This window comes from Physcomitrium patens, chromosome 12, assembly GCF_059467195.1.
Source record: "Physcomitrium patens ecotype Gransden chromosome 12, ASM5946719v1, whole genome shotgun sequence".
Classification (NCBI taxonomy): domain Eukaryota; kingdom Viridiplantae; phylum Streptophyta; class Bryopsida; order Funariales; family Funariaceae; genus Physcomitrium; species Physcomitrium patens.
This window is the reverse complement of record NC_143421.1, coordinates 16,113,202-16,140,214: the sequence shown is the minus strand read 5'-3', so window position 1 is coordinate 16,140,214 and position 27,013 is coordinate 16,113,202. Positions and strand designations below refer to the sequence as shown.

The window sequence follows — 27,013 nt, the reverse complement described above, 5'->3', positions numbered from 1 at the left end:
CTTTAAGTAGTGGATTGTCTCAGCAGTAAATGCTTAAAAAGAATCAAATCAGTTTCTCTTTTTGGGAGAGGAAGAAAAAAAACATAACATAATTTATAATTCATGCTATTGTATGATCATCTGTGTGCATTTAACTAAAAAAAATGATTTTGCTGAATATAAATCTTATAATCTCATGATGTAAGCATACACAAAACAGTCTATGCAATTTATTTCATTTTCATAAAAAAATAGAAATCATAAGCATCATTTTAATTTTAATTTTATGCATCTTAAAAAGACACATGGAATTTTAGTTAAAACGTATCAAATATAAAAATATTTCACAGCATTAAGACAATCAACATACATTTACCATGATTGAACGTGACCATCATTCCTACAATTTAAATCCAACTTATTCTCAGTTTCTCCATTACCTTGCTCAATCACCCAAAACACTACCCACCAATTCAAAACAGCAACAATCAATTCACCCAACCATGTTTCATTTCAAGATGTTTCACTACTTTATTATTACTATACATCTACTCTTTTAAATCCAAACAAGTTTTTTATATTCCACTTCATAATGTATCTCCACTCATGTCATAAACAATGCAAAAGGGACTTGAAACAAACACCGCACACACACAGAAGTTAAGTGAATAGTTCATGCAAATTTCATGCTAAGTGTGCAAGCAGTGTTTCCTCTCAAGGCTCAGAAGCTGTTGCTGCTGTTGTTGCTGCTGCAGGTCCAGCGAGATCATCATCAGCCTCAGTCAGGCTCCGTGAAGCTTCAAAGCTCCGTGGGATTTCTCTGCTGCTGGTGTTGCTGGTGATGCTGCAAACGGGAACGGAGAAGAACGTGGGCAGGGGGATGCAGCATCCGGAGCCTGTCCTGCAGGCTGCACGGGGGACGTGCTCAGAGCCTGCGCTGTGTACTTTGGCGCCTACAGGCCGCGCATTGAGATGCACGAGGATGGGTCATGCGTTTCGTTGCGAGATTGCTCTTTCACTGTGATCATGGTGGTGGTATCGTGACCTTCATACTTGTTTCGTTCCCTGCCAGTGTCCCGTACGCTCGCGCACCCTCTGAAATCCCCGTAGGCAGTGCGTGAGCCCGTGAGGAGGAGCTTCGATGGGCCGAATGTGCTTTTGGACAAGGACTTGGGACTGTGGGACTATTATGGTTGCAGTCCTTGAAGACAAAGACCATTGTGGAAATGTGGACATATTCCAAGTTTCTTCTTCTTATTATTATTATTATTATTATTATATATATATATATATATATATATAGAATGATGTTGAGTTTTGTTTTCCACGTCAGGTGGTGATACCCTCAGGTTTCGCAACGAAGAGCCTTGTTAGTGCCACAACCAGCAGTGGCTGCTGTGTACGTTGACGCAGATTTTTCAGTAGCACTGTCCGGACTCCGTTTCCATTCTTTATTGATTGACCCATTGGAATAGCACGTTTTTTAAAAGTCGGAGATGATTCGGTGAGGACAAGCCGTGAAGTTCCTTGTGCAGGGTGTGTGACAAAAGCCTCCAACCAATGTTAAAGCTACTTTGAGATTATTCTCCCCAGTGAGATCGAGCGTCGTCGCCATTCTTTACATTATACCCTGGCTCCATGCCTTTACCAATGACTGCATGTGTGTATATTATTAGAGCGTCCGATTGTAGTTGCTTTCAGCTCTTATCACTCCACGAGCAGTATATAGATTTTGACACAATCTTTGCCTTCGTTGCAATAGTCTCCATATTGGAACCCCGCCCCCCCACAAATCGATACACTGTTTCACATTAGATCACAGGGGTAAGTACGGCCTGCTGCCCGAACTGAAGCTTAAGACCTTATCAATAGGTCTGCGTCTCATTTCAATGTGCGGCAGCTGCGAATGCTAATTAAAGGGAAAGCCTACGATAGAATTCACAAAAGATTTGATAGACAGTGGCTCTGGTCCTTATGCCTATAGCTACTTCATGTTCATGACATAGAGTTATGTATGAAGTTGCTTAAAGATTCAACCTCTTCTCAAAATCCGTTCCTCATCCCCAAGAGAAGCACAGCTAAAACATTGGTCTACAAGCAACCATGGTTGACTGAGGTCAAGGTCTGACAAACTTCAAAGCTTTTGGCAACAAATTCTCAGGTCACGAAGATTCCTTCTTACTCATCTGCTCGTAGGGTCAAATCTACTGTTCATAACCTCATGGAATTATCTGCCAACGCACACATGGAAGCCTACAAACTGGATCTCTCCCAAATTGACTCCCGGGAACTGATACTCACTCAGGTTTGAAAGTTCTTCGTAGCCCCACGTTTTTGGGGCACAATCAAGAGCACCCCCCTCTGGACACAACGCCAGGGCCACAACCACTGAACCACCGCCTGCATGTTGTCGCATTTGGACACTGAGCAGTCCTTTCATCCAGCAGCTGAGAAACTAGCATTCAATCAAAAAAAAAACAACGCAGTTCATCACCACCCAAATTGCTGCATGAAGTCCTGAATTCAATTCTGGGTCTGCACGTCCACCGAAGGTCTCAGCCACTATCGTTGACGCACCCGTCCGACAGGACCTAAGGGAATTAGGGTTACGCATTGGATTCACATTTTTCTGCCAGGGCGTCACCGACGTCTGAAACTCCTCCTCCTCCCTCTTCCGTCCCACCCGTCCGCCACCCGTCCGCCCGTCCTCCCCAAGTCCTATGAACACACCCGTCCGCCACCCGTCCGCCCGTCCTCCCCAAGTCCTATGAACACAGAGAGCTGCCGCATTAAACTCTAATGGATGTTACAGATCGTTTCAGCCCTTGTGCGAATCTTACGTTGGCAAAGTGTCTCAATTGCAAATACCAATCACGTGGTGCACACCGGGCGCCCAGTACTGTACACGTCCGTTATGAGTGGTACCGCACCTAGCGAGAATCAATTGAGGATCCAGAAAACGTAGTACACACAATCCCTGAGGAACCCACTGAAAAAGGCCCGCATTGACACCCTTCGGCATCGGCTAGTGTAGACACTCTCTCACTCTCTTGCAGCAAGCTTCGCTTTCACGCTAAGGATCAGGATGAATCGGCTTTCTTGGGGGCACATGCCATCGCCATGGCTAACCTCTCACCTACTCCCTCCCTCCAGATGGTCTCCCCCCCCCCATTCCTTTCTCATATATATATATATATATATTTCTGTGTTTTCCACATGTTTTTCTTCTCTACTTAAATGGAAAAAAGACAAAAGAAGAAGCATTACATGCGATGACTTTGATGCTCCAATTGTGGGCCTGACTGCAGACAGACAGACACACAGACACACAGACGCCGAATCGTGAAGCAGGGGCCAGGGGTGAGTGGCAGATTGCCCAGCAGCAGCATCACTCACTGCAACGACGACGACGAAGAATGTTGGCTCCCATGACGACCACCACCAATGGTGGTGGAGACGACAGACGAAGAACCTCATTTCTTCGTCTTGCGTGCGACACTGGATGTTGCTGATTTTGTTTACGAACTTCGTTGCATTATTTTCATTGTGACTATGTTTATGTTTACTTTCGTTTATTCATGTGTTTTTATGTGTAGGGAGAGAGGGATTGAACATATGTTTTCATATATCATGGTGTCTTTATGAGTTGTTAAACTATTGCTTAATTAACATATTGGAGCTAGATTTTTTTTATTTATTTATTTTTGAATTTTGTCTTTTGTGTGTGTGTTGAACCAACTTGAATATTGGTGTTGCTGAAAGTTAACCATGGAATTGTAACTTTGTCAATCTGATTGAAGATGCAAGGATGTTAGATTTTAGAATTTTGCATGCATTGGGAAGGAAATGATGAGTAGCATTGAGAAGTGTAGGTTATTGAAGCAAGGCTCATTATTTGTGTGCATTTGAATTTTTGTATAAGCAATGTAGATATTAAATATAACTAATATAAATTAAAATCTTGTGCCTTTTAAAGTCTGATTTAAATTTATATAAATAATTTAGATTAATTATATTAATAGTACTGGAATATAATATTATATGATTATTTTTATTTTTTAAGTGTCTTTTTGAAAAATCTGTGACAATAAGTGTACTATAAAATGCTGCAAATGTTTCGTATGACTTCCAATTCATGCACGATTTAAATAATAAAGAATATCGCCACTAAAAATTATATCCATCCACCAAACATATATTATATGATGCTTTAAAAAGATTAAATATTTTATGTTTTGGCATTTCCCAATGAATATACAGGATGTGATTCAACTTATTCTATATAATACAGCATAAAGAATATGAGGTTTCAGTATACATATATACACACTTAAGAACTTGCATGAAAATCAATTTAATAAAAGAAATAAAAGAAATAAATGGTATTTCTTTTGCAAAGCTTTTCCTTTTAGCCAATAATATATTTCTTATGACAAATGTATTAAATATAGTATTTTTCATTACAATATAAATGAACAAATAGATTTAAACTATATATATGTATATATATATACCTCCTGCAACACCACTAATAGCAAAATTGTCACCTCGTCTTTTAACTCTTGTGGAATGGCTATTGATAGAACAATTCAAAAAAGTTGTTCGCAACACCCAAAACGTTTCTGATTGTAGCATTATTACAACCTCTTCTGTTATGCAATCCATTTTGTTGTGTATATTTATATTTACAAATATTTACAAATACGCATGTGCTCTTTATGATTGGGTTGTTCCATGCTCTCTCTCTCTCTCTCTCTCTCTCTGTTTTTATATATATATATATATATATATAAATATAATAAAGCATACATATATATATATATATATATATATATAATAAAGCATAAGAAGAAGGCAGCCCAAAGGAATGGAACAAAGAGATGCAAAGAAGGAGCCAAGTATTGGCCAAATGTGGGAGCAGAGCCACAATTTTGGCAGCTTTTGTTTCCAAAGTGTGCTGCATGATTGGGATCACAATTGGTGAGCAGCATTATGGTGTGGTAGCATCATTCATTCATTGTATAACTTCTATTCCTTTGGGGGAAAAAAGTTAAAATAAAATAAAACAAATAAATGTGATTCTAAAAAATCTTGTATTCTTACATATTATTATAACTCAAACATTAGGTTTTCTTTCAAAGTTTACTCTTCAAATATTATCAAATTTATATCAAGTAAAGTACACACTGGAGTAGATCTTAGTATGTTTGATTTGTTTCAAATTACATATATTTTAGATATAAATTTAAAAGCACTATATGAATTACACCCAAAGGACAAAATAATTTATTAGTAATAATTAAAAATAAAATTAGATGAATCTCATTAATATACATGTATGTATATGTGTGTGTATACACATACTTTTTGAATTTTATCTACTTAAGTAAAAATAGTACACAAGTTTTAGGTCCCAACTTGATTGAATCACCTGAGAAAGTAATGTGTGTCAGTGAATATTGAAACTTATGTTATAATGATATGTAGACACATGTGCACAAACAGGAACGTTTCAAAGCACAAGACATTGGTTGAACAAAACAAGATGGAAGCCAACTTACGTGGGCTTGGGATCTCTGGTATTTTTTTGTGTTCAAATTGTGGGCAGTTACCATCACCACATGATACACATGCACACTATGTCCACATTCTAACATCAAAGATGAGTTTGCTTTAAAATATGTCACAGTTGCAAGTGGGTTGGAAAAGAAAACCATGTACATCTTGGCCTTTGGATTATGACTTCCCTTTGCTTGGAAAACAAAATGCTTCTTGTGCTGGATGGGCTGAATTGGTTCATATGCATTAACACTTTCAAACAATCACACATTTAATAATAATAATAATGATGAAAAAAAAAGAAAAAAAAAAGAAAAAAAAAAACTCCTGTTTTGAGCAATGATAAAATGGCACCAATTTTGAATTGTGCCATAACATCAAGCTTAATATATCCTTAATTTATAATAATGATGATAATAATAATAATAATGTCAATAAGTGGGGAAACTACAGAAGAAGAAAAAAGCACATGTTGCTCTAATAAAAAATAAAAAAGGTTTGTGATTCATTGCCCCAATTGAAACTGCTATGCAAAAATAAATAAAAAAATAAAAGCAGGAAGACATCTCAATAGAAAATTTATTAGCTACAAACTAAAACAAAGTCAAATATTTGTGGATTGTGCATTCCCATTGCTGTGGTAGATTTAAATTCTGATAATACTAAAAATGCCTTTTTCCATTGTGTCTGTGTTAGTAACTAATGTTTTGGGGATTAGGATATAAGAACAAAGAAGATGTAATTAGGGGTTGTTGCTATCATATTTTGTTCCCACATACAAATCCTGATTAGAAAGCCTCGACAAATGGCATTCCCCTTCCCTTCACATTGTTATCAAGTATCTGCTTGTTGATTGCAAGTTTAGAGCATGGCAACTGACAGCCAATTGGGTCACTGTCCACTTGGCAAATACTGACGGCACCCCCCCCCCCAACTCTAACCCTAATTTTGGGACTCCTCAATAAACTCAGTTTGAGATGGATATCAAATCTGCTCTTGAAATGTGTGATGTTAACATAACTGTTATCCTGCCATTATGTTTTATGTTTTGCCCCATGTTCCCAATCCCAAACTAGGGTTGGGAACATGGTTTCCAAGTGGCAAGAGTAAATGGGTTTCTACTCATATCAATATATCATGTAACAAGAAATATACGTATACATACACATGTATTTACATGTAGATGACTAAATTTTATTGAAATATGATTTTGTCAACAAATATTTTTGTTATGATTAGAAATAGTGAAGGAATTGATGTGACTAGTGTTGAAAAGTCAATCACAATGATTTCATACATACTTGAGGATTTTAACTGTGTGGTCAAACTCATTATAGTTTTTTTTCCACCCTTTTTTTTTACTCACTCCTTGTGTATTTTAATTTATAAGCAATGTCAGTTCCAGTAGTTGGTCTACATTGCCATATTCATAACTATTGGTGAGATTTAAGTCGCATCCCATGATTCATGAGAAGTAAAGGGGTGAAACTACCAAAGTTACTCATCTGAAGTAAAATGGAAGCTATATTCAATGAGATTTGAATACATGTATAATTCATTAATAAAACTGCAACAAGTTAATTAATGGCTACACAATGAGTGTCATATTAGACTTTTTACACACCATAAATAAATACATTTTTCAAGTACGCCGTTGTCCAATTCAAGTCCACGACCAACACCCATTTGGTATGTGAAGTGAGTCTATCAAATAAAATCAATGGCAGGAGAGATAAGAACATCAAAGTTTGTAGCACAGACAGGCAAAGTGGTGGTGGGGGAGAGGATGGGAAGGAGTAAGAAGGAGCTGCTGTCATTTCCATTGCCATTCTAAGTATGCCATCATAATACAAACCTGCAATGGCATAATATGGTAAAGGATAGGCAAAAGGCAAAAGGTACCCACCCCCCCCCCTTCTCCTCCTGTTTCTCAAAGCCTTTTGCTTTCATATAATGGGACCTACGATGTTTCACACATTCCAAGTCTTGTTCTCTGACCATGTTCCACTTACGGAACAGTCCTCCCCTCCCCCTCCCCCCCCCTCATGGAGGAGACTTGTGTGAGCTTGAGCCTTCTTCACATGTGATCCCCCCACCCCCCCCCCCACCCTCCTTCCCTCCACCAGGTACCAAGTCCCCCTTTGAGTCCTCCTCTGTTTGTTGACTCTCTGCTCTTGCTTTGGGCTCCATTTCTATGAACTCCATCAACTCCCTTCTTGTTTAATTTTTTACATATTTAATCATGTATGTATATGCAGTCTACATAGGCAGGCACATGGAATGAATGTGTATGTGCAAGCAAGAGAGAGAGAGAGAGAGAGAACAAATAAAGTAAGGTTAAAGGTAAAGGAAGGGATGCTTGCTGGGGGGGGTTTATTGGCACTTTTTTGTTAATGAAGATGCCCCTGCTGCTGCTGATGTGTGCATGTATATATGTACATTGTGTGTATTTATGTATTCGTATTTCGTATATATGCCATGTACCTGCCATCCCACCCCACCAGGGCCAATTGCAGGAGGGCGGGGGAATCCAAGGGTGTATGTAGGTGCCATTGCTTCTTCTTCAGCTAATGTGGGTGGGTAGGTGGGTGGGTGCCACTGTTGCTGGCAGAGCCACAGTAATACTACTACTTTGTTGTGGTTGTGGAAATGAGCCCCATGTCTTTGTAGGTTTCCTACTTGCTCTCTTGTTCACAATCATGGCTTTGAAATATCAGAAACTCAAACCCCCTTTTTGTTGAATCATGTAGTAACTTAATCTTGGTAATTAATTTAACCATGTTTAAACCAATATGTACATATATATATATATATATATATATAATTTTGGGTTAGTCTTGGATTGTATGTGATATGTTGCATGTTTCTCTCAACAACATTGATAATTACTATCATTATTAGATTGTTTCCTTTTATATAATATTCAATAGATTTATAGCTTGAAATGCCACAACTTGTTATTAAATTTGTAGTGTTTGTTTTGTTTTGTTTGGTTGTTGTTGTTTTTTAACTTAATGCTTGTCTGTTTAGTGAACAATTCAAGTTTGGCAAACAATGCATAATTGATTTTCAAGTTTTATGATATTCTGCACAAAAATTTGCAATTTTTCAAGAGCTTAAAATACTACTATTACTTGTATTAAATTTCAGAATGGAAAAACTAGAAAATTTCAGCATATATGAATATATATATATATATATATATATTCCGTACTTCACATTCTATTTGCTTTATAATCAATTTTGAAAAATAAATAAATAAATAAATAATCAATATTGATTTTAATTCATTTATATTATCCTGTTTCATAGAGAAAGTGTCAACTATACTGATTAGTTAGTTCGCTATTTTTTCATTCTATTTTCTTATTTACAGAATCAATTATAGTGCATTTCCATTTAATTAATAATTTAATTTGAACATATAGAGTTGGAAATTGATGCAAAAACTATGCAAACTATTGGATGGAAGATAAAATTGATTGAAAATCAAAAAATCCTTTTTACTTTCTTTTTACAGTAATATTTATAATAATTATTTTAATGCAACTAAATAAGACATTTCGGTCATAGAAAAAAATTTAGCCAATTTTTAAATCAAAATTCTATTTTAGTGCACCTCAATTATGTTTTGCTGTAAGCAATCTTAATTGCATTTTTTTCTTTTTTTTCTTTTGTTATATATATATATATATATATATATATATATACTTTGCATGTTAGACAAACTAAGATTTAAGTCTACTAATTATATACACAGTAAATACTTTGATTTTCAACACCTCCAGCTTGGAAGTTGTTACATATATTTTATTGTTATGTATTTTCAATACTTGATTTTTTTGCAAAATTGTTTTGGTAAGTACATTTAGGACCAAAGTTTTTGTTGCATAATATTTTATACCCATAGGTCGAATTTCAAAAACTATGTTTTGCGGAATAATAACAATTGTTTTTCTCTGTAAAATTTGCAAATCATTGATTGTTGCAGAGTATAAGTGTTGTCTAAATTTTGTGCAGATTCTACAAGCACAGTGAGTTTTTTGAGCTAAATAGAGTTAATGATGCACCAATTTATATATTTATTTTTGGATAAATCCTTCTTTTTTTTTTTTTTTTTTTTTTTTTTTTTTTGTTTTTGCAGATTATTAAAGTTGAAGTTTTTTTTCTTTTTTCTTTTTTCGATAATAATTATGAAAATTTTATTATATTTTAGAAATAATAGATAAGCTTATATAGATACTCAGTTAATTGGATCTATTACATAATCAAAATAAAAAATGACTTAACACGTGTATATATATATATATATATATATATATATATAATGTTCTAATTTTTTTCATTGTTTTGTGTTAAAATAAGTGTAAAGATTTATTCAATGTAATTGCATTTTTTTTTTGTTTTTTCTTTTCTTTTTACAATTTTTATTATAAGATAAGAATACAATAATCTAAAGTTGTTATATATATATATATATATATGTATATATATATATATATATACATATATATATATATACATTGACTAATAAATAACAATACCATATATATATGGTATTGTTATTTTATCATTTTTTACTAAATACAGTTTATAAATTTAAGACCACAATGATTTTATAATTTTTATTTTCTTTTATCTTTCAGGGCTATATTTTTTTTAAGGAGCTTAAGTTTGCTAAAAAAACAAAATCCCATATTCATTGACTAATATTAGAAATTAGTTTGGTACTTGAAATTAATTCTCTGCAAGTGCCATAAATATCATCAATTAATTTTAAAAAAAATAAATAAACTCATATTTGGCCTTGAGCACAAATATTCATCACACCATTACAAAGTCATGTTTACACATGAAATAGTATAATTTTTTTTGCATTCATATATTATTCTATTCAAATTTACAAGCACTCCCACATCAAAAATACAAAGTAATTAATATGTCAGAGGAATATTCATCTTTATTATCTACAAATACAAGTTTTTGATGTATTATTAGTGTTAATTTCACATCCCTAATCTAAATTTTAGGAATTGATTTGCTAAGGTCCAAACTACTGACCAAATCGTGAAGCATGACTAGAATCTATGAATTACACTTTTTGTTCTTGAAACCACTACTTTTTCATTTGATTTTTTACAGCTCAATTTTGTTTTATAAATTATTTAGTATGGCTCTTCAACACAACTTTAGCAATTGAGAGGGTATCTGATCCTACCTATCAACACATAGATTAAATTTTAAAATAAATGTTTATTAAAGCAATATACTAAGTACACTAAAGATTCATATAAATATATATATTTAATCTGCCCAATTAGGCCTATTTTTTATGCATATTTTGATATTGCATTTCAAACGTGAAATACTTTCTATAAGGCACAACAAGAGTTAAATTACATGGTCTAATATGTATGCAGTGAATACCATTAACATTGGATTTAATGCACTTTGTACATATATTGACGTGGCAATAACATGATACACAAAATTTAACATAACTCGTAAATTTAATTTATTATGATAATAGTGATGTAAATTTTTTAACGTTTAAACTTGTTAATATATCTATATATATATATATATTAAATTGATTCAATAAAATTTATAGATAATTGTACAGTAGAATCACAAATCAAATTACAGGTAATTAGTTATATCCTGGAAAGGCTCAAAATGTTATAATTTCTTTTATTAGTAACTATCCAGCAATAGAATCTTTATTGAAATAATTGTTTCTTTTGAATACATACCAAAGATTGTAAGATATATCTATTTATGAAGTACACAACTAAGTAGAATTGTAGATCTTTGTTAAAATTTTACATTTTTAAACAATTACAAATAAAAGTGTGAGAAGATTCTGGAATTTATTATAACAATTAAATCATACTTAAAATACTACAGAAGTGTGGTAATTTCAAATATCAAAACACCATATATATATATATATATATATATATAAGCATTATGTAGATTATAAAATTGTGTAAACTTTTCTGAGGTGCAAAAAGTTGCGGAAGAAACTATTATTATTAATACTGTCTATTAATGATTTATAGAGAGTCTTTAATATGAGGTTTACAGAAGTAATCAACATCTTTGTTTTGTTTTATTTTTTTAATATAATAGTTTACATAATTTAGTGTATTGAAAAGTCTTGATGCATCTGGCATATGGGCACAACACATTTAGTTCTATATATAAATATGAATACTTTTATATGTATATACGTTTATTAATTAATGTCGATTTTTGAAAATGTTTCGAAAAAGATTTTAAACAAATTATTTATTAAATGGTGCCGATTATCTGAATTCTCGTGTTCTTTTCATACATGAGTTTACGGTATCATCATTGCAATAATTTCTACCCTGAACCCACATGCAATCGTTTTTAAATTTAGATTTGGTAAATCTTCTTGTGAGAAAGATAGAACTAAGATTTGGAAGATTTTTGAGAATTTAAGAATACTTTTTTATTCTTATTTTTTATGATTAGTAATCAAATTTAAAGCATGAATTTAAAAAGTTATTTTCTTAAGAATTTATCAAAATCATTGCAATGGTTGACAAAGTGAAACTAGTTTTTATCTTTTTGTATAAGTGTCTATTGATTAATTTAATGATTAATAAACTCTATGTAATATTTATATCTTTTGAGTTTTCTAGAGTACATGAAAAGTTATTGAATCACATAATTATATTTAAATTGAAATACGAATTTTAAATACATCAATTTCTTCAATGGTTTTTCATCCTAATTTTTTTAATATTTTAAGTTTCAATTTAAAGAAAGACAAACTCAGTGCTATATTAAAGAAAATCTATGAGGTATATCAAGTTAATATTTTTATTAATTTCAACAACCAAATTAAATTAAAAAAAAACATAACCATCACAAAATAAAAAATTTAATAATTATTTGGTCATTTAATAAATGTTTTTCAAAAATCATCATGGACATGTCCTCATTGCATAAAATTGACTATATTATTTTTTAATCGTTGGAAAAGAAAATCAAAATCAAAATTCTTCTCAACATTGTAAGACATTCTTTTGTGTTGTAAAATATTGAAAAATTAAATGTAATTAGAGGTCGAATATTTAAAATTATAACTTTATTAACCATTAATTAACGAAAAGAAAAGAACATAATAAATAGTCATTGTTTGTATTCATTGAGGGTAGAAAATTATATGTGCACATGCAATAAATATTGCAAGAATTAGTGACCTCCCTTTTGTGCTTCTTCAATTGTGGTTCAAGTTTCACTTTTTGTTCTTGCTCCAATTGCTTGGATTAAAAAAAATTGTTGTCCCTACTTAGCTTTTAATTCCTTAAATTATTTAATTCTAGGTTTTGAATCCTCTTGATGTTCCTCTCGCACACCTGCTTGCTCATGTTATGCACTTAAAATAGGTCAATAATATGCCCAATTTTGAAACCTTGTGTGGCATGTTATGTAAGAAAAGCATTCCATTTAGATGGAATCAATGCCATAGAATGTTGATTTGGTTAACAAAATGAGTCCATGGCTGGACTGTCAATAGTGGGATAGAATTGCAAAATTAGAATTTTATTCCTCATTAAATCTATAATTTTTTCTTTTTTCTTTTCGATTAAAAAAAGAAAAAAGAAAGAAAGAAAGAAAGAAAGAAAGAAAGGTTAATGGTTTATAATCTGGGAATAAACTCCATTCCAGCATATTATTAACCAAGAAAAGAATATTAATTAACGGGTATTAATTAGATAAGGTACCACTGTATATACAATTGGCTTTACTAATCAATTTTCTAAACTTTACTTTTAAAATTTTAATTTTTTGATAATTTTGATGTAGTTGAAATTGGTACAGTATTAGCTTTAATAGACATGTATGATCTTCATGCTTGGTTTTATATATATATATATATATATATATATATATATAATTTTTTATGTAATTTTTTACATTCTAAATGCCTTCATAATTCTAAATAAGAATGTAAATACATTGATAAAAGAATTCAATTGCATTAGCTCCAAAATTTAGTTTTAATACAATATTTATATTAATTAGTTTAGATTGTTAGTTTGTTTCTAAGAATCTATATATATATATATATATATATATTGGAGTGAAGCCACCACAATTTTGGCCGTCAGCTCTGTAAGCCACACAATATATTTTATTTTATTTTATTTTTATATTCGAACTAAAAAAATTAATATTTTAAATAAACATTTTTCTGTATTAACTATATTGAATTTAGTAAACATATTGTTTAATAAAAAATAACTCTTCAAATAATGTGAATTTCAACAAAATGACCATAAATATTTTTCAATGAATCTAGGTTCTATTAATTATTTAAAAACTGCATGCAAAATTTTAGTGTAGATTCTTGTTAAAATTTTAGAAAGCAAGATGTGCAGTATGGTATGCAGTAACATGAATATTGCTAGAAATTAAAAGATAGATAAAATTCGTGTTATACAGTAAGCAGACATACATGCTTAAAAAAGAAAATTTTATTTATATATATTTGAATAGACTTTTGCATTATTTGAAATTTGAACTTTTTTATAAGATACTAATAAAAAAATCCATATTAATGTATTACTTAATTTTAATTTTAATTTTTTAAAAATATATTTTGGAAGCATACTGGTGTAATCTTTACAGTAAGTGTATTATTTTGCATTCTTATTACAGTTTCCTGTATATATATATATATATATATATATATCTAATTTTGTAAAATTTATAATTATTTTAAAAATAATGCAATCTACTTAAAGAAGCTTACTACATCCTATCAACATTAAATAACGTTAAAATATTAAATTATAAAATTCAGTTACAGTTTTTCATGGAATTTTAATTAGTAAATTGCATAAAAAATAAAACATACACCTTCATTTGAAAGAAGCCTTTTGAAACATTTCAAGAATTAAAATCAATCTGTTTAATTATTTATCATTTAAGGTTAAATAATAATTCATATTGAATTGCTCTAGTATCACCTCTACTACCAAAAAATATTAAAATATATAATAGAAATAGAATATTTTTTAAAAAGTAAATTAAAAAAGAATGATAACATCATTGCAAAAATTAAAAATATTTTAATTCTTTTCAAAAATATATTTGTTAATACAAGTACTTGATTTTTTTTATTGATTCTTTAATACAAACCTTTTAGGAGGTGATTTTTATAAAAATTTAAAAACAAAGTTTAAAACTTACTAAAAATATTGATTAAATAAATCATATTTTATTATTATTTTTAGAATAAAGGTATAAGGTGGCATATTAAGACTTATGATAAAATGATATTATGGTCCATTTCATGATCTCTTCTCATTTTATATTATCTCTAAACAAAACCAAGGTCATTAAAAGAGAGTTATTTATTTATCCATTTATCTATTAGAAGACATTTATAAGAATTTTTTCCATTTTTTTTCAAAGTAGGCTTTTAGATAAAAAGACTTCATAATTTGATTAGGTTACTATTGAATACTAGGTACAAATTAATCAAGTAAATGTTTAAATTATATGCTATAAATAAATATACCATTGAAATGATTTTTTATCCAAATATTAAAATTTAAAATTTAATCTAATATTTCATATTAATAATTTATTTATAATAATTTATTTAAAATATCATATTTTTAATTAGATATTCAAACAAACATTTACATTCTACTCATTTTTATTTAATTTGATGTTAATTTAAGTGATTAAGATTTTATGATATTTATAAAATTACTATTATAATATTTATAAATTAATGTAAAATTTTATTTTTATATACATGCATGATAATTATTTTTTAAAAAAGTGAACTTCATTCTCTCTAAATATATCTAACTATTTGTTTTGTAATACAATTTGATTATAACAAGCTTCTAAAACCTAGGTGAAATTTCTATATATATATCTTTATGCATAGAAATTATCAAGATACCCAACATGATTAATGTCTAATACCTAGACTCAAAGAAAAAGCATGTAAAAGTAGTTGGGGTGAATTTTGAGGAAAAAAAATATCAAACCCTCTTTGTGCATCCCAAGTATTCAAAAAAGATAAAGATAATACAATGATAAACTTAAAAAGTACCAAAAGAATTACCCAATCCCAGCGCATCCAAATAGATTTCATGGCAAGCAAATTCAAACTTATAAGAAGCATAATATTATTTTAGTGAAAATGGGAGACTAAACACCCCCCCCCCCAATGAATTGCGAGAAGAGAGAGAGAGAGAGAGAGAAGCTGACATCGCGGGCAGCCAATCCGGGCAGCTCACCCGCAATGGACAGATGAAAGTGTAGAAGAGGCAGGGACGGGGGACCCGGGCCTAATGGGGAGCGGGCTAGTAAGCCGTGTCAGGTAGGCTGTTCCGACCAGTGTAGGTAGAGTAGGTATAAAGCACCTAGGCATAGACCTGATCAGGTTCGGAGGGTGGGAAGAGAGGGCCTAGAGGGTCGGTTGAGTAGGAGGCACTGCTGCCAATCCTTTCCTACACTACACTGAACCCGCGACTTCCTTCCTTCCATCCAGGAGTGACTTCACGCCTAGCCTACGGGTGGGTTCCAATGGAGACCCGACCCGACCCGACCCGACCCGACCCCATACGACTGGGTCCCACCCAGCCCGGCCCATCATCTCGGTCCCACCGGAGTGTCTCTCTCTCTCTCACTCACTTTCTGGCTTTGCTCGCAGGATCGCAGGCTCGCACTCTCTGTTCCGAGTTTCCGTCTTCAGCTTGCTTTGCCGTCCCCTTTCCTTCGCAAGGCTTGGCTTGATTCGGCTCGTGGTGGGAATCTTGGATATGCTCCGCCTCGGCCTTGGGATAGTTGGTGCACTGGTGCATCGCGAAGGGTGATGTGGGGGGACAGCCTCATCACCAGCAGCATCACGGAGTCACTCCTCGCACTGGAGGAGGCGGTGCTGCTGCTGCTTTGCTGGATGAGTAGCGCAGAGGAACGCGATTTTAATGGTAGAGTTGAGAGGGTGATCGTCGGGTGGATCGGGTTTGGAAGAGGTGGCTGTTCACAGGGTGAGTTAGCTGCCTGTGGTGAGGCGAGGTGGTGAGGTGTTGATTGTGCAATTGTTTGGGAGTGACTGACTGTTCAGTTCCGCGCGGAGGAGAGGAGGATTTCATGACAGTTTGCGTGGGTGTGGGAGGTGAGAGTTGCGCTGGGAGTTAACAGCCTCGCATCGTTTTTTTTTTTTTTTTTTTTTTTTTTTTTTTGTTGTAATGTGGAGGCGTTTGGAGCTGGGGTTAGTGGTTGGTTGAGGTTTGGAGTGGGCAAGCGCTGCCGTCGGTTTGGATTTTGAGGTGGTAGGCTCGGAGCTTCAGAACGTGGTAGCTCCTTTCAGGTAGACTTTGATGATGTCTTGTTGCATGACAGTGTCTGGAGTGATTCATGAGTGACTTGTTCGCGTGCGGGCGCTTGTGGTACCCATCACATTTGGTGATGTATTTTGAGCTTCTATACATTTTCATGCTTGAGGGACTTAGCCGCTGCCTAAGACAGCTAAGACTAGAAACCATGCTGAGCAGATTATTATCATTGCTATTTTCGTTGGTCACTGCTTCAGTTAGCTCCATAAATATGTGTATGAAGGCAACTAAAATAACTTCGTATCCATGTTTGCGAGACGTTAAGAATGGATGTTCGACTCATATTAGAAGATTTTAGTAACTGAATTTTTTTTCTTCTGCTTTTAGCTCGTTCCAGTCAACTAGTTCTGGCCATGCCTGTGATAACGGCAGTTCAATGGCTTCCAAGCTATCGCTAGTGCAGGCTAGTGAATTTCCTAACTACAATTGACTTAACATTAGTTTCTGATTGTGCAAGGATGCAGCGAGATAGACTTACATGAAAGTCATGGTTTGTCATTACGTAGGAGTGCAAGGGAGCCGTCTTTACATGTAACCTGCAGGAGATTGTACATCACTAGTCTGATACCAAGTTAAATGAACTTAAGTTCTAAGCGTTCTAGCCGAAAGAAAGAACCAGAATGTCCTTTTCGAGGGCAGCTCTCAGGGTAGCAGTAAAAACTCTATCTTACAGGGAGATTTGTTTTCCTTCGTTCAAGAGTGTACAGATGGGCGAGATTGCTGTGTAGGGTCGAAAGAGCCGACCTCTACTGATGATTTTCACATCTTTCCGAGCCGTCACATTTAATGCCTACTTTTAGTATGGAGGACAACCAACCCATTCTGACTGTAACTAAAAAACTTAGCTGAATCAAACAATCGACTGTAGCAGCACATCGGTGACACAGACCTAGCGCGTAAGTGGTTTCTTAGTTAAACCTGGAACAACGTTATAGGATTTTCGTTCAACTTGGACACGCAGTGATGAACTAGAGGAACGATCAAAACGAGCGTTTTTTTTTTTTTTTTTTTTTTTTTTCGTATTCGTTGGTTCACACTGAGCTCTTCGAAGGTTGAAGTCAAGGTTCATATTTGCACTTGCAATACATCCGGTTCACAAGACGAAACTTGAGGCGCGGTTACACGTTTGAAACACAGTCTATGAGAGACTTAGATAAGCTTTCTGAGGAGAAAGAGAGAAAAAGAAACCTGGCTCCTCTTTGTTAGAATGTTTATTAGCCAGGAAAAAGGATATCTTTGGGGTTTCGAACTTGTCATAGGATACTGGACCACGTAGGAATTGTTGGTATGTATAAAATCACCATCTAGACCTAGTATATCCACAGTGAGGGCAAAACGATAACACAAGTATATTTTCTTGGAGAGGCACACATGATTTCATAGGATTTGTTTGAAGTGAGATACTGCAATATTGACTATAGAGCTAGGTTCTGAGAAAAAGTTGTGTGTTCTTTCTAGGTGGAACGAATTGAGGAGATTTTCCAGTGTTGAGAGGGAAGCTTGGCTGGTATGCCAGACCAAAGAATGCTGGATGAGCCCTTCTTTGTACAGTATTTCTGCTGTAAGCCTCGCAATGTCCAGCAAGACACTACATCGCATGAGACTCTTCGCTTTCTGGACTGAGTTGATGCACTCCATGCACATGCCTTCCTGTGATCGTTGATGTAATCGGAAGTGTCTGTCAGCACGAGTCGAGTCCATAACAATGTGATTCTGACGATCAATTATCACATGTTTGTGATTCTTCTACGCAATAGAGGTAAGTGTTCCACGTATGTAGCTTGCAGGATCAAATTAGAACAGCAAGAGGAATATCACTTGCTAGTAGAATGACCCATGGGACTTCAGTTGAAATATTTAAGTGCAGTACTGAAGATGGGAACGTCATGGAAAGTAATGAGGCAATCTGAGGAAAAAGATTCCGTCACGACATGTTGGTACTCCCTACCGAAGGAATTCGTTTAAAGAGCGCATCCCTATCAACATATAAATCCTCAAAGTAGTTATGGAACTTAGTTAGAGGGACAACCAACCTTGCCGGATGTATTGGTCCTGTTCTCTAAAGGCGACCGATCTTTGGTTCTCTCAATCTAAAACAATTAAAAGAATATATCTCTGCAGAATACGGTTTAATTGGAATTAATCCAACCAGTTGAAATTCCCAATATCCTGGCAGTTGAAGAAAGTGCATAAGCTCGAGCAGCGGCTCATCCTCACATTACAGAGGTAATGCAGGAGGTCAAAACTCAAGTTGGGCCGGTTGGAGAGCTTTGGTACCTTGACAAGGGAAGGGGAGGTGGAATCTGCTAGGGATATGAGTATACCAACTTTTTTTATAGAGGACCAGGAGTCCATGAAGGCGGAAAACAAATTCTTATCATCCCATTCTCCCATTACCTGATAGCGTTAACTGGACATATTTTCAGAAACTGAGAATGCTCAATGCTTTTCCAGTTTCCTGAAAGACTTGTGTCATTTACTAGAACAGCTGTGTGGCACCAGTAGATATTGTTTTCACCACTTTCGCTTCAATTTGATGAAGGTTAAAGACCCGGGAAGTCGTTTATAGCAGTTTATCTAAAATTGCCGAGAGCGGACTGATTTCAACTGTGGATGTATTTGTGCAGGTACGTACTTCAGAGTTTGCATGCATGTTGAATTAAATAAAAGTTTCTGAATTAATTGTGCTTAGTGCACATACCCCAAGTGAAGAAAGATCCTTAAAAAGCCTTCAGACTATTGAGGATGTAAATTAAACTGACTTGGACATTCTGTGGAGGTTTTCAGTTCTTTCTTCCTCGATGCTCTCAACCAGGAGTTGCGGTTGTCGACGAAAGCTAATTGTGGTCAATAATGACAGAAACCTAGAATATCCACTTCAGAATTCTAAATTTGAATTGAACGATTTAAACCGACTCGTCAGTCCCGTCTGTCGGTAACGAAGGAATAGAGTAGAGAAATGATGCCGTAATAAGCCTAATGAGGGTCTTCGTTAAACCCAATCAACCCTTTTTGGAACATGCAGGAAACATATCCACATACTGTTTGTTATGTCGCTCTGCATAAAAGTCGTCATTAAAAATGATGTCCAGCATTGTGAGGATACGCACGAAGGGCAGGGTCTTAGCTGGTATCTGTGTTTTTGATTTCTTTTTCCTTTTCTTTTTCTTTTACTCAAGAGATCGCTCGTCTCGGTTTTAAGAAGAAAGAGGCTTTTTGACTCACTATTCGTCTCTCGTGCTGCAATTTTGCATTTTTTCCAGGGTTGCTACTGGTTCGTTTATGGCGGATATTTTCTTTGGAGCATGAAACATCTGCATGGACTACAGAAGGTTCACTTCTTCAAAGTAGAACTAGCAGGCAGGCGATGAAACGCAGCTCACATTTCCCCCTTGATGGAATAAGCGGAGTCCGTCACTGTAGCTGACCAAATTTAACTCCATGTGCCGATTCTTATGTCACTCTATTCAGGGATGCTGTGAAACTTGCCGGACTGTCGAGGTCGTGGATCAAAGTGTGGAATCGGATCTTGAATCACTTCGAATTTGCACATTTTAATGGTACAATCTCAAGGTCACTTCAAGACCAGCAGCATTTGGAAATAACCGTGCTGTGCATGGCATACCGAGCTGAAGTTTGCCTCCAGGTCTTGAGAGGTCACCCTCGTTTCAAAAAGTCTTCATCACTTGCGCTTGTCTAAATCTTCTATGGGGGTTCTGGACTGGTGATGATTGTCCTCTGATTGCCTTAGTACCGTGGCTGCGTATTTACGTTTCTCAAGTATACCAGCTTACATGTTGCTTACAGGCTGCCACAAAACCAGTAACATTCATCTCAAGGTCTGCTGACGAGCCTTTTGATGATTTAAACTTGGCGTGTTCTCTCTCCTCTGTCACTCAACTTGTCATCCAGCTGTTCCTTTACTGAGAACACTACCCCATTTACCATCTCTTCTGGTTTATGGGATGAACCCTTCTGCAAGTTCCAACGAGCAGCAAGGTGATCCTAGCTGGGCAACAGAGAACTGGGACAACCCAGGTGCAGTTGGCAGCCTAGATCAGGCCTCCCGTCAGTATACAGGTTCTAATCGCCAGGAGTGGGAGTGGGATCCAATGATTCTCGCACAGCACCCTGGTAGCGGTGGCTCCAATGACGGCAGTGATGGAGACCGTAAAAACCAAATTTCTGCAGGTGATTAGTTACATCCAAACGGTCCATTGATATGTTCCAACAGGCCTTCGATTTATGGAAAGTTGACATATTAAGCTATGACGAATACAAATTATTAATACTGATATGAATGCCGTTCTGTCTGTTTCTGGACACAGGCGCAATGTCTAGCCTTCGGGCATCGTACAACATGTTGTCAGCAGGCCTACCATCCAACTTCACCCATAATCCCTTAGGTATTTTCAGCTCCGCAGGTATCCGGAACTTTGGATCTCTGGACGGATCTGGTCAGATTTCGACATCAGCTAACCTCCACAGCGTCCTTGGCTCATCTGGAATACCAGGTCTTGCAGCAACGAGTGGTACAGGCTTCTGTAATGACATTCGAAGTTATGAGCGTCGCTGTGATTTCTTCGCGGCTAATATGCATGACCATCGTGTGAAAAGAGAGGAGGTATGAGCCAAAGCATCTTTCACCATTTAAAATTATACCGATTTCTAACGATTTCATCGAAACCATATTTCCGAAGAACAAATTTGGATATGCTGAGGTCACCAGAGTTTTTGGTATTAAATAATATGATGTTAAATCTACTCTTGTTCCTTATCCAGGTTAGCGACGGTCATGCCCGGATAGGCCTTAACCTTGGGGTTCGTACGTACTTCTCGACTGAGGACACAGCTGTAGGTCGACTTGGGAAGAGACATCGGGCAGGTTCACCTGGTTTCCAAGTTCCTGTGTGCCAGGCCGAGGGTTGTAAAGATGATTTGAGCAATGCCAAGCACTACCATCGTCGCCACAAGGTGTGTGAGCTTCATTCAAAAGCTCCAACTGTTACAGTTGGTGGACATACGCAGCGGTTTTGTCAGCAATGCAGCAGGTATGAGATGTTTTCGGAGAATCCGAGGAATTGATACCCTCTCCACTTGCCTGAGCCAAGACCTGGAATCAAACTATTTTATGCAGTTTTACTAATATCGTGATTGCCTTATTTGAGCAGATTCCACCATTTGGGTGAGTTTGACGAGGGCAAACGAAGCTGCCGAAAGCGCTTAGCTGACCACAACAGACGTCGACGGAAGCCACAACTAAATGCCTCTACTTCAGGTGGAACCTCAGTTGAATCCATTGGTATCATAAAAGCTTGCGATGACGGACATCTGCATGCAGGCATCAATCGTCCAAACGGTATTCCTATCGGACCTCAAGTTGTATTCTTTTGTTATTTTTCCTCCCTTTTTTCTGTATTGTTCTTGAAAGCAGCTAATTTGTGCATTTAGTCTGAAGGAATACTTACATCCACAATGTTCCTATGTTCTTTGTATTTCTGGGGCACATCGACCTCTCTGAAAATCCTTTGATTTCCTTTGTTACATTTCGTCAGTGCAATATCTATCATATTCATGGGACCGTGGAGGGCCCCAAGTTCAAACAGTACAAATCGTGTAGACGTTGGTGATATTCCCTGAGAAAAGTGCACTTGGTAAATTTTCTTCGAGTATAAGCATCTTTCTTTCTTACTTGACCTAGTGCCCTCACTTTCACCGAGTTTTTGGCTAACTACTGTGGGTGATGGGTGCAGATCCAAAATCAATGCTCAACATGCACTCACAGAAGAACTGTGGGTCACCTAATTCTGTCTCTCTGGAAGACTCTGATGAGAAGCCTAGTTTAGGCGCCAAAAACCTGAAATTACGAACATCTGGTCCTGGCTATTGCAGAAGTCCTGGAAATGACCAGCAATCGTCTCATTCGGGGATGCAGATGGACTCCCAGTCTATGGCGAGTTCAGAAGCCCAGACATTGCTGTCTGCTATATCTCTATCACCACCAGCCCCTCTTGTGCAACACAAATCAAAGCGACAACTGACAATGTTGGGAGGGACAGGAGATTATGATCATGAAAATTCAGTATACCAGCTATATTTGCAGGTAGTTGAGAATCAAGTTCACTTCTCTCTTCAAAACTTTAATACGATGCTGAGGACGAAGTAAGTTTAACCTATTACTTACTATAAAATTATGCACGTCGCATGCAGGGAGTAAGTTCCAGTCAGACTGGACCAAACCTATCGCTTTCTTCCCTAGAAAGCCAACTTGGACATCAAGGTGGAGGCCGAGGACAGCCAACATCTGTTCAAAGCTACAATGGAATGGAGTCCGCTGTTCAATGGCTAAGGCCTATCAATGCACAATCAGATAGCATGACCAAAGCGGTTAACAGATCAGGTGCAATGAACATGCAGCATCTGATATCCACTGATTCGAAATCAGGGATTACATCAGCCTCAGCAAATTCCTCAAATTCTCAGGTGAATATCCAATGTAAATCACTTGAACGGCATGTATTGGTCTTGAATACTTAGCTATAAACTTTGCCATAACGAACCCTCCCCGTTGGATATATGCATGACTTAACCTGCAATGTCGTGCACCGTTCTGTGAAACATTTCAGGAACATGATGTCCAAGCATTCTCACCATCAAATCAAAGTCTTCTACCTCTGGAATCTCGCGATCTATCCAGCCCCGAGTGGATGATGGGTAGCATAACAGGGGCACAAACTTCACGTGATGGGTCACATCAGTATAGACCATCGACGCCCATGAATAATCTATCAGCAAGCGAGCAGCTTGAAGCTGGCGATCGAATGCTAGCTCTAATTAATACTTCCAATCAGGCTGGTAGTAACCCCGGTAACGATGGAAGTAACCAGAACGTCCTTACTGGACGATCACAAATGGAGTTTCTTCAGCAGCAAAATACAGGAGCGGATTCAGGTGGTGATAACAATAGTCGTGGTGGCGGTAGTACTGTAAACAGTCCTGATTTGAAGTACCCTGAGCTCCAGTCCCTCAGGCCAAGCTCCTACGGAACATCATCTATCTATGATTCGCATCACAATCTCTTGTAAGACAGACATGCAGTCCATGTGTGATGCATATGGTATGTTTCTCTCTCTCCATGTTCTCTTTCTACATCCTCTCTCGGATCGAAACGTCTTGTAGTGAACGGCAGGTCTCAACATCTGTAGAATCTTAACAACACCTCACGTCACTCCCGCGTCAGGTCGAACAAGACGGTTGATAATGGCCCATTTTATGGGCTGAAATAAAGTTGTTCAAAGTTTCATACATGCTGAGTAACAGTTCTGGTTGTTAAAATGCATTCCGACGGTCTGTCTTTAATATTTCTATAATCGAAGAAAGTAAACTAACTTCGACGCGTATGTTGTTGGAGTGGTTTGCAGTGTCTAGGGTTTATCTCCATCCTGAGGTCTTGAAGAGCTTTGGACCTAGCTAAGGACGATGACCACCCACAATTAAAAACCCGCTGCACTGATCACAGCAGGTTGCGATCTTTAAAGAGTATTTATTGAGGTTCAATTTAGAAACAACAGAACGTCATTAGATTCTTGAGGGAAGTTTTTTTTTGGATATTATTGTATGAACGCTGTTTCTGTAGCCATTTTCTGATGAAAAACTCCCAACTTTTGCAAGATAGTAGAACGTAGGCAATGGATTCTTTTCCATCGAACTATCTACCAGTACAAAACCATGGTTGGACCAGCACTTGAATTTCTGGACAGGTTGAATGAATAACTCCCTAAATATATACTCTATACCTACACATTCATTTGTAATTTTACTGCATCGAGAGTAATTTCAGATGATGATTCCTGCCCAATGGCCTCCTGTGATTTGTCTGATTTGAATTTTTTGCTGAGGAAACTAAAGATTTATATACAAGGTATATATATATATATATATATATATATTTATATATTGAATATAACGTATATTTGGTTGTAATAATAGGATTATGACTTTCTTTCTGGTTTAATTTTCTTCCGTGTTCTGAACCTATAAACTCTTTTCATTTTCGTTTTTTAAAATTAGGTAGTTAATGAACTCAATATTTGTTTTTGGTGTATAGTGGACATGAAATTTACTTGATTTCATAACTGAATACTTTTAGAATTATTGTAAAGGTCTATTGGTATTTTTTTGGTTAGTGCAACATATCAAGATTCTATCAAATTACAAAATTTGTTATTTTGTTTTCTTATTTGATTTTTGTTTTATTTTATGAGCCCATTTTTGTAAAATAAAAAAATGGTTTTAATATTTAGACCATACAATACAATATAATTTTTAATTTTTCTTTCTATCCAGCATTTGTATTTTTCTTAATTTTTTAAAAAAATCTACCCAATGTTCTTTGTTTTATATCCTTACTATTTATGATACAATAGTATAATTGTTGCATTCTTCTTAAATAATGTGATTGTGATGCATGTTACAACAAAATGGTGTCAGATCTACTACATAACAAGAGCAAAAATGTGATATTATTCAACAACTTAAACCTCATATATATTTTAAGCTACAAATGAATCACTTTTATTTTAAATTAATTTAATTTTATATTGATTTAGTCTCTAAATTTTTTTTGTTTAATAATTGAATATAACAACTTTTAAATATGCTAAGAAATTTTTATTATACTATTTTTTATAATTGTATACTTATAATTATAATTATTTTTCTATAAAACGCCTTATTGTGTTTATATTTTGATATTTTATTTTAATTTTAAAACTAAATCTAATTGTTATACTTATATATCATGTAGTCTAAAAACCAAGATACTAAATTGGATAAGATCCAAAACTCTAATTTATAGCTAACAAAAACAAAGAAATAAGAAATTTTAACATTATGAATGATTAACTTAAGAAAGCAATTAGTGATATTCAACACATTATAGAAATATATAAATAGAAATAGATATCTTTTGTAATTAGCAGCCTTGGAATTAATAGTTTTTATGTATATTATTGCAAAACAAACTTGCTCTTGTATAATAAGTAATTACACCAAATAAACTTGAAGTTTGTATGTTCTAATTTATTTTTGACTGTAAAAATTAAAGTACCAATCTTTGCAACAAAACTTTCTATAATTATTATCTATACTAAGTATCTACTAGAAATCTATCTTTGATCAAACATCTCCAACAAGACCCTCAAAAAAGTCAAACAATGCAAATAAATTCACAATTTTTTTTATTAACTAAAAATCTCCAATAATATTCTAAAATTATCATCAAAGCACCAAAATATTTAAAAGAAATCTACTTTTTTACTGAAATATAATATATTCATTTATTTTTATTTTTTAATACTTGTGACACAAACACCAAATATGTCACTACTTTATAAGTTCACATGACAAGAGTCAATAAGATAGCCTAGTAAAGTGGACACTTGGCTATTACTTCACTAGATATATAGACATAATTAAAATGAAGAGAGTTATGAATAATAAAATTACTTAACTTAAAAAAAAAAAAATGTTCTTAAATATACAAGTCATCTTCACACAAAGTTTGGAGTTAAAATAGTTTACATAATAAACTGAACTATGTTCTACAAGTTCATAATAAATAATTCAGTAGAGCAATATCTAACATACCTTTTTGTTGCACAAAAGTTAACGTGTTTAGTTCAAAAAGACTTAATTAAAGAATAATAAAAAATAGCAAGGCTCACAAGTTAAATATTAAATAATATCAATGCTATACTTTTTGAGAATGTTAAATTTGAGTATTTATTTATTTATTTTATTTTTTTCAAAAGATAGTGATGAGATTTTAGTAATAAAAAAAATAGAATTTAGAGTTGAAGTAATTCAAGAAGAAATTGTGATTTTGTTAATTGATATTTTTACAATTGGCTTTTTGAGTTAAATAGGTTCTAAGAAAATAATTAGATTAAGAGGAGAAGAAGTAAAAAAACCTAAAGTATTAAATTTTTGATTTTGCAATTACAACTTTGTAATTGAAAATATTTAGTGAAATTTAGAATTTTTCAAATAATCATTTTAAAAATATTTTTGTGAAT

General features: G+C 34.6%; 1 protein-coding gene and 3 long non-coding RNA genes across 7 annotated transcripts; 3 read left to right on the top strand and 1 right to left on the bottom strand.

The window, feature by feature from the left end:
* Positions 1-820: 820 nt before the first annotated feature.
* On the top strand, positions 821-1,574 carry LOC149988065 (uncharacterized). Its single transcript, XR_016505893.1, has 2 exons — positions 821-1,014; positions 1,313-1,574. It is a non-coding gene; the product is annotated as an uncharacterized LOC149988065 (long non-coding RNA).
* Positions 955-1,446, bottom strand: LOC149988066 (uncharacterized). Its single transcript, XR_016505892.1, has 2 exons — positions 1,323-1,446; positions 955-1,074 (listed from the first exon to the last, which is right to left on the bottom strand). It is a non-coding gene; the product is annotated as an uncharacterized LOC149988066 (long non-coding RNA).
* Positions 1,575-3,007: 1,433 nt separating the features above from the next.
* On the top strand, positions 3,008-3,672 carry LOC149988064 (uncharacterized). Its single transcript, XR_016505891.1, has 2 exons — positions 3,008-3,135; positions 3,288-3,672. It is a non-coding gene; the product is annotated as an uncharacterized LOC149988064 (long non-coding RNA).
* A 12,773-nt stretch (positions 3,673-16,445) lies between these two features.
* LOC112289717 (uncharacterized) lies at positions 16,446-24,795 on the top strand. 4 transcript variants are annotated; one of them, XM_090255032.1, is made up of 11 exons: positions 16,446-16,717; positions 18,396-19,564; positions 20,201-20,583; positions 20,745-21,128; positions 21,266-21,561; positions 21,720-21,988; positions 22,109-22,296; positions 22,691-23,040; positions 23,148-23,420; positions 23,564-24,054; positions 24,359-24,795. In XM_090255032.1, exons 4-10 carry the CDS (start codon positions 20,903-20,905, stop codon positions 24,020-24,022), a joined length of 2,061 nt encoding a protein of 686 aa, XP_090111158.1. In that variant the 5' UTR covers positions 16,446-16,717; positions 18,396-19,564; positions 20,201-20,583; positions 20,745-20,902; the 3' UTR covers positions 24,023-24,054; positions 24,359-24,795. The 4 variants fall into 4 exon arrangements, with proteins under 4 accessions (XP_090111158.1, XP_024390968.1, XP_090111157.1 ...); XM_024535200.3 differs by having other exon boundaries at positions 20,201-20,593; XM_090255031.1 differs by having other exon boundaries at positions 18,396-18,696; positions 20,201-21,128.
* The last annotated feature ends 2,218 nt before the right edge of the window (positions 24,796-27,013 follow it).